Source organism: Erinaceus europaeus, chromosome 7 (genome assembly GCF_950295315.1).
Source record: "Erinaceus europaeus chromosome 7, mEriEur2.1, whole genome shotgun sequence".
In the NCBI taxonomy this organism is placed as follows: domain Eukaryota; kingdom Metazoa; phylum Chordata; class Mammalia; order Eulipotyphla; family Erinaceidae; genus Erinaceus; species Erinaceus europaeus.
Window position 1 is genome coordinate 19,699,984 of NC_080168.1, and position 12,389 is coordinate 19,712,372.

The 12,389-nt window shown below is 37.1% G+C and overlaps 1 protein-coding gene across 1 annotated transcript in view; it reads left to right on the forward strand.

The window, feature by feature from the left end:
• Positions 1 to 12,389, forward strand: part of ABCA12 (ATP binding cassette subfamily A member 12) — a 224,964-nt gene that overhangs the window by 136,971 nt on the left and 75,604 nt on the right. The window contains exons 15-19 of the mRNA XM_060193951.1: positions 1,359 to 1,532; positions 7,236 to 7,400; positions 8,072 to 8,282; positions 9,482 to 9,621; positions 11,896 to 12,015. Of these exons, the coding sequence (XP_060049934.1) occupies positions 1,359 to 1,532; positions 7,236 to 7,400; positions 8,072 to 8,282; positions 9,482 to 9,621; positions 11,896 to 12,015 (810 nt within the window). The remainder of the gene's footprint in view (positions 1 to 1,358; positions 1,533 to 7,235; positions 7,401 to 8,071; positions 8,283 to 9,481; positions 9,622 to 11,895; positions 12,016 to 12,389) is intronic.

Genomic DNA, 12,389 nt, shown 5'->3' on the forward strand with positions numbered 1-12,389 from the left:
TTGATTTTGTCCCTCTTGTTCTCGCCAATAATATTTATACACTGTTCCTTCTGATTTCACTCTTTTGCTTCTTTGATCTTAAGATCCAATTAGAGTAGTCATGGTTTTCATTTCTAAAGATTCAGATTTCTTTTAGTAAATAATAACATGAAAACGTACAGTATATGTTCTTCCTGCTTTTGAAAAGGAAAAGAGAAATATTTCTACAATCTTGAATTTCGTAAACATTTCTTTTTATTTCAGCTCAGCAGCCATAGAGGTGACATTGTACTTCTGATATTCACACCTTACTTTTCACACAGATCACTGTGCAGGATGGTTAATTCACAGTGTTGTGTGAGCCTAGCTTTATTTATTTATTTTTTACCTCTAGGCTCCATGGTTTATTTATTATTTACCTTCAGAAGATTCTAAACACAAAATATAAGTGTTAGTGAAATTAAATTAGAATAAACCAAGAGTGAAAATTTAATTGCAGCTTGAAGCTTAAATTAGCAATTTCTCCAAACTCACTCCAACTCAGTCCTTTTCATCATTCATCCAGTTATTCAAGAAAGCAAACCAGAATCATCATAGATAATTGTCTCTCTTTTTCCTGTCTGATTTCTTAAGCTATCCAGTGAACTATAGACTCTTCCACAATATTATTAAGTAATTTAGGGCATTAACTAAAAAATACTTGTTTCTGAAGATAATCTTGCCATAGTTTTTTAAATTTTTAAAAATTATCTTTGTTTATTTATTGGGTAGAGACAGCCATAAATGAAGAGGGAAGGGAGCGAGAGACAGAGAGAGAGAGAGACAGAGAGAGAGAGAGAGAGAGAGAGGTCTAACACTGCTTCACCACTCCTGAAGCTTTCCCTCTGAAGGTGAGGAATGGGGGCTTGAACCTGGGTCCTTGCACATTGTAACATGTGCTCAATCAGGTGCGCCACCACCCATCCCCAATAATATTGCCATATTTAGATTTATTTATTTATTTACTTTATTCCCTTTTGTTGCTCTTGTTGTTTTATTGTTGCAGTTATTACTGATGTCATTGTTGTTGGATAGGACAGAGATAAATGGAGAGAAGGGGGGAAGACAGAGAGGGGGAGAGAAAGATAGACACCTGAAGACCTGCTTCACCGCTTGTGAAGCGACTCCCCTCCAGGTGGGAAACCGGGGGTTTGAACTGGGGTCATTATGCCTGTCCTTACGCTTTGCGCCACCTGTGTTTAACCTTCTGTGCTACCGCCCTACTCCCATCTTGCCATATTTTTAAGTGCAGTCACAGAGTATAAGAAAACTTTCTCCAAAAGAACAGATAGCTCCTGTAGGGTTCACAGCTAAACTATGTTTCTTCTTTCAACTCACAGATTATTTCTCATGTGTTCTGGTTGCATTCTTGTGATGCTAATAGAACCAGTCCCAAGCTGGAAAATGCCATGAAGGAATTCTGCAGCCTGCCTCTCCCAGAGAGATCCCACCAGTCTTACCTGATTGGACTCACCCTTCTACACCACTTAGATGTTTACAACTTCACATACATGGCAAGTTGCTGTTGATAAAGTGCTTTTATATTCATAATTTGATATCAAGATATTTGACCGCACACATATGTGCTCTCAGATCCAATAAGGAATGAAACCCATTTATGCAATGTTGGAGGGTTACAACTTTATTTTACAGTTAACAGGGACCATCAGGATCATATTTTGCAAATTTGCACATTCGTAGATTTTAAAAAATAGTATTATTGCCTTACTAACTCTCCATTCAGCTTGTGTATCCAAGACTAGAAATTAAATAGACTATATTTAAGTGTGAAATACAAAAATTATATTATAATCATATTTCTCATTTTGAAGAAAACCTGAAAGCAATACAGATGACCTATGTTGTTGAAACATTATAGCAAATTGGATGAATAGTTTCAGAATTAATTATAAATAATCCCAATTGGAATAATTTATCCCACATCTTTATCTGTTGTGGCTTTTTCACTGATCTCCCTGCCTCTACATTTGCCCCTCCTCTTATTTAAACATTGCCCTAAGCCATCTAAGTAATGTTTTTTTTAAATTTATTTAATAGGCATATAGCTGAATATAGTTCCCACCACCACCATAGATCTATGTCCCTATGCCCAACACCTACAGATGAGCTTAAAAGGTACCCCCCCACCCCCCCCGCCCTGTGACTAACTTTGGTGCAATACTCCAAATCCCGTCCAAGTTTGGCTTTGTGTTTCCATTTCTGTTCTTTCTCAACTTCTGTATATGAGTGAGATCATCCCATACTCATCTTTCTCTTTCTGGCTTATCTCACTTAACATAATTTATTCATGCTCCATCCAAGATGGGTTGAAGAAGGTGGATTCATTATTCTTAGTAGCTGAGTTATATTACTCCGTTGTGTATATATACCACAATTTTCTCAGCCACTTGTCTGTTGTTGGACCCCTGGGCTGCTTCCAGGTTTTGACTAATACAAATTGGGCTGCTATGAACATATGTACACCCATATCTTTTTGGATGAATGTCTTTGACTCCTTAGGATATATCCCTAGGAGAGGAATTCCTGGGTCAAAAGGAAGGTCCATTTCTAGCTTTCTGAGAATTCTCCAGACCGCTCTCCACAGGGTTTGGACTAATTTACATTCCTACCAGCAGTGCAGGAAGGTTCCTATGTCCCCACATCCTCTCCAGCATTTATTGTTGCTGTTGTTTTTGGTGTATGACATTCTCAAGAGGGATGAGGTGGTATCTCGTTGTTGTCTTTATTTGCTTTTTTCTGTCAATCAATTACTTGGAACATTATTTTCATGTCTGTTGGCCTTTTGTATCTCTTCTGTGGTGAATATTCTGTCCATACCCTCTCCCCATTTTTAAATGGGGTCATTTGTTGTTGTTTTGCTAACTTTGGTGAGCTCTTCATATACTTTGGTTCTTAGTTGTTTGTCTGATATATGGCATGTAAAGATCTCCCATTTTGTAAGGGGTCTATTTGGGTGATGGTAAGTCATGTTTCCAAGGCTTAAATTACATTGTATCCCCTTTGCTTGCCACCATCCAATAACTTCCCAGTTTACTCATGTAGTATTCCTAAATCTTATTAGCTGTTCAAGCTCTTCTTGTCTCTAAAATCCCATTTCATACTTGACTACTCTCTGCACTCACAGCTGTTGTGTGGCACTACTCCAAGAGCTGCCTTTCACATGATTTGCAAAGCTATTTGTCTTTACTCAACATTGACCATCTCAATGAGGTCTACCTTAAGCGGCCTATTGAAAAAGCAACCAGCCTCATCTACCTCACTCAAGTCTCCTTTCCATGTTCCATTTTCTTTTCTTTCTTTCTTTTTTTTCATGCCCCGTTTTCTATTGCACTTCCATCATACTACATTTCTTACCTTATACTCTACTTTTTTTTCTATTATTTACTTTCTGCCTATCCTCATAAGGATATTAGCTTTCTAAGGGTCTCTGGTTTTTGAAACATCTCAAATGGCAAGAACTGTGCCTGGCCCATAGAGGAATTTAACAAAAGTCTCCTTAACTAAACAGATGATTATTTTACATAAACCATAAGATGAAATGCATGTGGAGTGAAATGACTAATTGTGCTCATCGAAACTCAGAAGCTTATTTTATAATGCCTCCGCAGAGCTGATATCAAGCCAACTATCTCCTGTTGAGTCTAGTAATTAAACATGTGCATTTGATAAGCAGCAGACCATTTCTAATTCTTTTAAGTATTGCAAATGTAAATAATGGAAAATTTGTCATCATTAGTCAATTTCTTCCACTTCACTAAAGGGATGCTTAGAATTTTGGCAAAGCTAAAAGGAAGTAAAAAAAAAAAAAAAAGAAAGAAAGAAAAAATGTTGATTCTCATTTAGAAAAATCTGATTGCAATTAGTAGCTGGGCTTATGAGGCAGCTTTACTTTTGTGCTATTTCTCTGTTTCTTGGGCTTTGATTTTCAGATCCTTTGTCCTTTGTCCTTTAGTGGGTAGGGTACACCATAGTTGTTGATACATGGACACACTTTCTCATCCCCCCATGATAGGTGTCTGCAAACACTCTCACCCCCAGCTTAGGTCCTTTTCTACCATTGTGCACCAGGGCCCCAAGGCCCTTTCTACTCCCTCATTCTCCAGGCGCCCCAGAGTCCTTTGCTTTGTTGCAGTATAGCACACTCAGTTCAAGTTTTCTTGCGCTTATAAAATTGACCTTTAATTCCTTTATCATGTCAAGAGCTTTCCCAACTCATAGACATGACACATGTTCTTCCTCTACCTATAACCTCTTTATTCTTCCTATGATTCTTTTATTTATTTATTTTACTATATTTATTGGATGGAGACAGCCAGAAATCAAGAGGGAAGGGGGCGGTGATAGGAAGGGGGAGACACCTGCTGCACTGCTTCACCATTCATGAAGCTTCCCCTCTGCAAGTGGGGACCGGGTGCTTGAACCCAGGTCCTTGCGCATTGTGATGTGCACTCAACTAAGTGCACCCCCACACCCACCCATGATTTGTTGTTTTTTTTTCTTTCTTTTTGAATATTGTCTTGGAAATATATCCTCTGTTTTCCTGGCTAAATTCTTCCTTCTCCATATTTCCTTTTATTAACTGGTTGTTTAATACCTAGTCCCCCCATGTTTTTTAGTGGATGTATATAATTATGGAACTGTAGCCACAGTCCATTTCTGTCAACCCAAGAAGAAGCTCTGTGTCCATTTTCATTCATTTCTCACTATGACCCCTATTGTAGACAACTTCTGCATCATTTTTTGTCTCTACAGACTAGTACTTTTTAGACTTTTATATACATTGAGTTATATAATGTGTGGCTTTGTGTTTGTCTTTTTCATTTTTTTAAATTCATATATGTTGTAACATGTTGGATTTTTTCTTTGTACTGCCAAATAGTATTCCATTTTAAAGCTATACATGTCATTTCTTCATTCATGTGACTTGTTCCCACTTTTTGGCAATTGTGAGCAATGTTACTATAGAAAAGCAAAAATCAAGGGTCAGACAGTGGCACACTTGGCTGAGTCTGTACCTTTGCCACATGTTAGCACCCTTATTCAAGCTTAGGCTCCCCTCTTGCAGGGAAGACAATTCACAAGCAGTGAAGCAGGCCTGCAGGTGTCTCTCTCTCCTCTACTTCCCCTCCTCTCTCAATTTCTCTCTATCCTATCAAATAAAATAGGAAAAAAAAAAAAGAAAAAATTGTGGTCCAGGAGGTGGTACAGTGGATAGAATGTGAGACTCTTAAGCGTGAGGTCCGGAGTTTAATCCCTGGCAGCACATGTACCAAAGTGATATCTGGTTTCTTCTCTCTCTCTCTCTCTCTCTCTCTCTCTCTCTCCTATCATTCTTCATGAATAAATAAAGAAAATCTCTTAAGAAAAGAAAGAAATGATAGCTTGGAGCTATGGATTTCTAGTGCTGACATTGAGCCACAGTGATAAATAACCCTGGTGGCAGTAAAAAAAAAAAAATGGAAAAAATTAAAAAGTAAAGTAAAAATCCTGCTACTCTCCACCAAGTTTCAGATGCTACCATGATACCATCCTGACTTCCCTGGGCAGATAACTTCACCAATGTGTCCTGGAACCTCACCTCTCAAGGGCCATACCCCACTAGGGAAAGATAGATACAAGCTTGGGTTAAGGATTGACCTGCTAATGCCCATATTCAGTGGAGAAGCAATTACAGAAGCCAGAAATCCCACCTTTTGCACCCCAGTAAAAATAATTATTACCCATATTCCCAGTGGGGAAGAAATGATTGGAGCAAGATTAACTCTAAACTCCTAATTCCATCAGGACCTGAAAAGAAAAGAGGAAAAAAGGAAGGACATCAGAAATGATAATTGGTGTATATGTGACTTGGAAAAGAAAAGCAGATGAGACCATGGAAAAAATGGGCAAATATTTATAAATATAGACAGACAATTATAGAAATAGTAGTCAACCCATCTCTGTGACCTTTGGAGAATTACTGTAATTATCAGTGCAGGGAATGGGGACACAGAACTCTGGTGGCAGGAACGATTGTGAATTATATCCTTGTTATCTTAAATTTGTTAAAATAAATAACAAAAAAAATCCCACCACTCCCAAAATATGTCTTGGGACAAGGTTAATTTCCTAGGCGTGTCCCTGGAAGGGGAATGAAGATTGTCTTTGAAATAAAAGATCCTCTTAGGGAGGATCTGATCTGTAGAAAGGGTGGAATTCAAATTTATATGTCTTTACTTAATCTTTTACCAGTCTTAAGAGAGATAAATAGAACATCTTTTACTACTTAGTTCTCACTATATTTCCATGGAGAGAGACAGAGAGAGAGAGAGAGAGAGAAGTTGTCTCATTTGGTTTAATTATTTATTCTTTGCCAACTTGTTCAGAGGTCCTAGATCTACTTTCTCCATAGTTGTCTTGGAACCCAAGCAGTTTCCTGACTTTTGCTAGTTCTGTTTGACTCACCTCATTGGGGTATGTGAAAAGAAAATTGCCTTATACCCCCATGAGTTCATCAGAGAATGGATAAATAACCAAACAAATATGAAGCACATTAATAAGAGAAAAAATAAAGAGGAATTAATGAATAAAATGTATAACTTCTATTCACATGGATCAACCTCAGAAATTCTAAGTAATTCACCAGTTGGCCTTAAACATACTCTTAATAATTTTGCTAATGCACAGGACTTGAGAAGAACAACCAATTAGGTAGTTACCAGTATATATATATATATACACATATATACATACATATATGTATGTGTGTGTGTATATATATATATATATATATATATATATATATGTATATATGTAAAGCAAAGACCTGTAAACCTTAAGTCCCACCACTGAACAATCTAGATCCTTCCAAAAATAATGCAGATTGTTTTTGAGATAAAGGAAGATTTTTCTCAAAGATAATCTTAATTTTTCCTCTAAGGCCACTCCTGTGAAATTATCCTTTCGCTAAAGACACATTTCAGTACTAGAAGACTTTTTCTCCACTATTATAAGCACTAAAATACAAATTTTGTGCAGACATGTTTTTATTTCTCCTGAGTAAGTATGTAGGAATGCAATTGTTACAACAATATATAGTAAGTATATGTTTTACTGTTTAATAAACTTCCAAAATGTCTTACTTAGTCCCTTTAGTATTCTCACTAACAGTTCCAGCTTCTCACATAAATTCTTTATTTTTATTCTGCTTCTGTCAGGTCTTTTTCCCTAGGGAAGATCAAAAGCCAGTGGAAAAGATGATGGAACTCTTCATAAGACTAAAAGAGATTCTCAATCAGTTGGCTTCTGGCACTAGTCCGCTGCTAGACAAAATGAGGTCCCTGAAACAAATGCATCTGCCCAGAAGTGTCCCATTAACACAGGTAGAAAAATCATTCAATACTATTCTTCATGGAAAATTCCTTTTGTCACATTAACTTTCATTTGAAATGCGCTCCAGACTCCTGGGCAGAGGACCCCCACCAGTGTGTCCTGGAGCCCCCCTTCCCCAGGTCCCCTCCCCACTAGGGAAAGAGAGGGATAGGTTGGGAGTATAGATCAACCTGTCAACGCCCATGTTCAGTGGGGAAGCCATTACAGAAGCGAGACCTTCCACCTTCTGCAACCCATAATGACCCTGAGTCCATACTCCCAGAGGGATAAAGAATAGGAAAGCTATCAGGGGAGGGGATGGGATATGGAGTTCTGGTGGTGGGAATTGTGTGGAGTTGTACCCCTCTTACCCTGTGGTTTTTGTCAGTGTTTCTTTTTTATAAATAAAACTAAGAAAAAAATAATGAGCTCTAATACATTCAACTACAAGGATAGTACATTGGAAAATGCCACCAACAGAAATACTTTTCTACTTGACAACATTTCTTGTATAAATTGATGAAGTTTAACATTATGCATTTATATTTGGGACAAATGATTTAATTGAATTGTGGAAACCATAAGAATACCCCAAAGTATTATAAGGTTTTCTTTCTATATTGTCATTGGTAGCATTCGTAGCTGATACGATGTAAGTAAACGAAAGATTTATATTTCACAGGCTATATACAGAGGCAACAGAATGAACACACCCCAAGGATCATTTAGTACCATTTCACAAGCTTTGTGTTCCCAAGGAATTACCACAGAATATTTAACTGCCTTGCTCCCCTCTTCCCAGAGGCAAACAGGCAACCGCACAGAGGATATGTTGACTTACAATTTAAGTAAAGAGCAAATTGCTGCCAAGTATGGAATCCCTATAAATACCAGTAAGTGTACTTCAGTATCAACATGGTTATGGAACTTTGTAATTATATGTCTTTGGATCTGAGAAGGTTACTCAGCAGTAGAGAACCTTACATTGAGACCCTGGGTTCAGTCCGTAATCATGTCACCACGTCAGTGCAACAGAGAAACGAAAACCAGAGGAACTCTATGGATTATGAAGTAGTGCTATGCATGCTTGTTCTTGCTCTCTCTTTTCTCACAAAACTAATTGATTGATTAATTTAAAATTAATTACTTAATTTAGTTAAAATTAATTCATTATAGAACCAGGAAAGAAACTCAGAGAGAGATTCCAAATGTAGTCTCCCTCACCACATAGAAAGCAACATATCTGTGCTTTTGATGGCAAATAAAATTAGGTTTTCTCTAAGAATACAAACAGAACATGTCAAGCATTTTACATATATCCATTCAATCTTCACAACAATTCTTTGGGCACAAGCACTACTCTGTCTCCATTTTAACAAATGGGAACAAGATCAAGTCACCCGAAGCATCACCCAGTGTGGAAGGATTGGATCTATGGTTTGAACCATAGATCATAGTTTTCTGCAAAGTCTAGCCTCCTAACCACAACACTAAGAACTTGTGAGTCCTTGCCAACAGATACTATAAAAATATGTCTCCAATCTGCTGAGTTCAATATTTTTCTTAACTTTGTAGAATTAAAAATCTCTATCATACGTAGAGGACTTTGATGAATGCAAAAGAATTACAGATATTAATGGCACATTAGAGTCATTAACTTGATCTAGACTTTGAGATGCAAATACGATCAATTAAATCCTCTTCCAAGTGGTAGCACTTGGTGACTGATTGTATGTATCTCTTAGTAACAGCCTATATATATATATATATATAAAGTGCTAGTGAAGTGGACCTCTTGGAAAACATTCTGAAAAGTTATTTTCAACCTTAGTCACTCACTCATCATGACAAGATGCCATCATTCAGAATGGGCATACTTACTGGGATAAGCTTTCTTGCCCAAGATAGATTTGTTACTTTACTTTCTTAGGTAACAGATACCTCACATTTGTTGATATTAAAAAAAAAAAAAAAAGGAAGTGCTTAGGCATGTCTTTTTGGGGATAGGATAGCTATAATCTTTGTCAGTTTAACATAAGGAAATGATTTGACTACATATACTAACTGGTGTGATTACACTTTTCTTTTCCAGCACCATTTTGCTTCTCCCTTTATAAAGACATCATTAATATGCCCGCTGGACCTGTAATTTGGGCATTCTTGAAACCGATGTTACTGGGAAAGATTTTATATGCTCCATATACCCCCACCACAAAGGCAATAATGGAAAAGGTTTGACCATTTTTAATCAATGTGTTTATCTTGAGTATTATGTAATTTAAAGGAGTCAATTTCCCAGTGTACTTTAGCTGACTTGGATTTCTTTGTAACATACCCACTGTTATCTTTGACTTTCTGAGACTCTTTTTTTAAACTCCTGTGTTATTTGTGTGTGAAGAGTGTGGACTGGGCAGTAACCATGTTGACCCTTGGAAATGGGGTTAGTTGAATCAAGACTTCATTTTAACTTATCTCCAAAAGCAGAAAAAAAAATCCTAAAACTGTCATCTAATTTTTTCAAAGTATGTAAAAGTAATGGCATTGTAAAAATAGTATTAAGTATTATGTAATCAGTTTAAACAAAACAGTCCCTAAATTATAAATTCTTGGCTTTGTATTTGATAGTACAGTTTAATATCTTACTGAGAAAGACAGTAATAGTATGAATAATAGCATTCCATCTCACTTTTCCTCTCTTTCTTTCTTTCTCTTTCTTTCTTTCTTTCTTTCTTTCTTTCTTTCTTTCTTTCTTTCTTTCTTTCTTTCTTAATCAGAGTACTGCCCAACTCTGGTTTATGGTTATACTGGGAATTGAACCTAGGAGCTCAGATCCTCAGGCTTAAAAGCAATTTGCATAAACATTATACTGTTTTCTCAACCCTCTTTCTCACTTTGGAAGTTGACTTTAGTGATTTAAATTACAGTGACATTAAATATACCTTAGATAAAAATGATTAACCTGTGAGAACTCCAGAAAGCATGCTTTTTAAAATTATTTCTTTATTTTTCCTCCAGCATCCATTTATTTTTTATTAGTTATTTAATATTGATTTACAAAATGTAAGATAACAGGGGTACAATTTCACACCTTTCCCACCACTAGAATTCTGAATCCCCAATCCCTCCACTATAGAAGTTCTCTTAAGGTTGTAGATATGGGCTATTATTTCTACAATTATCTGTCTATATTTATATAGATTTGCCCATCCCCCCCCCCCCCGCCATGGTCCCATCTTCTCTTCCTTTCCAAGTCATACATACACCTATAACTACCTCTAAATGTCCCTCCCTTTTTTCTCTTTTCTGGGTCCTGATGGAGTTGGAGTCCAGAGCCCTCTGGTCACTTTCCCCTATCAGTTCTCCCTCACTGGGAGTATGGATCAAAATTACATTTGGGGGTGTAGAAGGTGGGAGTTCTGGCTTTTGTAATTGCTTCTCCACTGTACATGGGTTTTGGCTGGTTGGTCCATACCCCCAACCTATTTCTACCTTTCCCTAGTTGGGTAGGGCTCTGGAGAGGCAAGGTTCTAGGACACATTGATGAGGTCGTTAAGTTAGGTTGGAATGTCTGCAATTTGGTGATTAAAAAGTGGCAATATATAAACCAGGACAAAATAATTAATGAACAGTAACCAAAAATAGGAACAAAGAAGATGAGAATAGGGGTCTTAGGGTGAAAAAGCTAGGATGTCCATTTTAGGCAAGTCCCTAGGGGCCCGCAACTATCATAGTTTTTGATAGCTAACATGGAGTTTTGATAGCTAACATAGTTTGATAGCTAACATGGAGTTGGACAAAAATATTATCTGAGAAGATAGTATCAGAGTAGAGAAAAGGTCTAGAAAGTTGGATTAGGGCAGAGAGTACCTTCCAGTCTTGAAAATAAATCTATGAATAAAATTGTTTAAAAAAATTAATTGTTTACCCCATCCTCCTGATCCAGGTCCCATATATATTTATTTTTAGCACAGGAGCCTTTGTAACCTATAAGTTCTTGTTGATCTGAGCTTGCAGTTCATGGCCATAGCTGGGAGCATTGCAGGCTTCACTTATTTCAGGACCAGTCTTCCTAGAGTGGCAAGGCAGGATGACCCAGCCTCCCTTCAGAGGCTGAGGTGGTCCCTACCATTGTTGAAAAGCATACTTTTGCTGTGGTTATAAATTCACTATAAAGGGTGTGGGAGATGGGAGACAGCATAATGGTTATGCTGACTCTCATGCCTGAGGCTCCAAAATCTCAGGTTTAGTCTCACACACAACCTTAAACTAGAGCTGAACAGTGTGCTGGGAAAGAACAATAACAAAAACTACCACTTGAAAGCTTTTGACCTTATTGGGGGCTGGAGGGGTTGAGTATTTCTGGAAAAAAAATTTATTTTTTTTTACTAACTCCACTTTTTAAAACAATTTCTTAAAATTTCATGACAAAACCACCTTAAGATATCTCTTTTGAAATGTAACAAAAATACTAACAGACCAGATTTGTTTTTGTTCTTTGTCTTTAAGTCTAACATAACTCTGAGGCAGCTGGCGGAATTAAGAGAAAAATCTCAAGAGTGGATGGATAAGTCACCACTGTTCATGAATTCCTTCCACCTGCTAAACCAGACAATTCCAATGCTCCAGGTAGGAAACTGTCCTATCATTCACCTTTATAATAACTACAATTCTTTGAGCTCTTAATCCCCTCCATTATATGAAGGAGATGATTATAACTTAGAACTCATATTCAGCAGAAGTGAACTCTCTTCCAGAGAGAGTAGATTTGAGACGGGACAACAAATTTATCACTGACATTCATAATCATCTTCACCTGTTGAATGGCGCCTTCTCTAATTGCAAGTCAGTCATTTAATGATGCAACTGAAATACAGTGCACACTGACTCAAAAGTATAATTTGAAATTCTTAAAAGATTCACAATTTCTGAAGATAATGCAGAAAAGGATGTTCCAGTTACCGTTGTAATTGGCAATTAAAGATGGAACAGAATCATTAAGA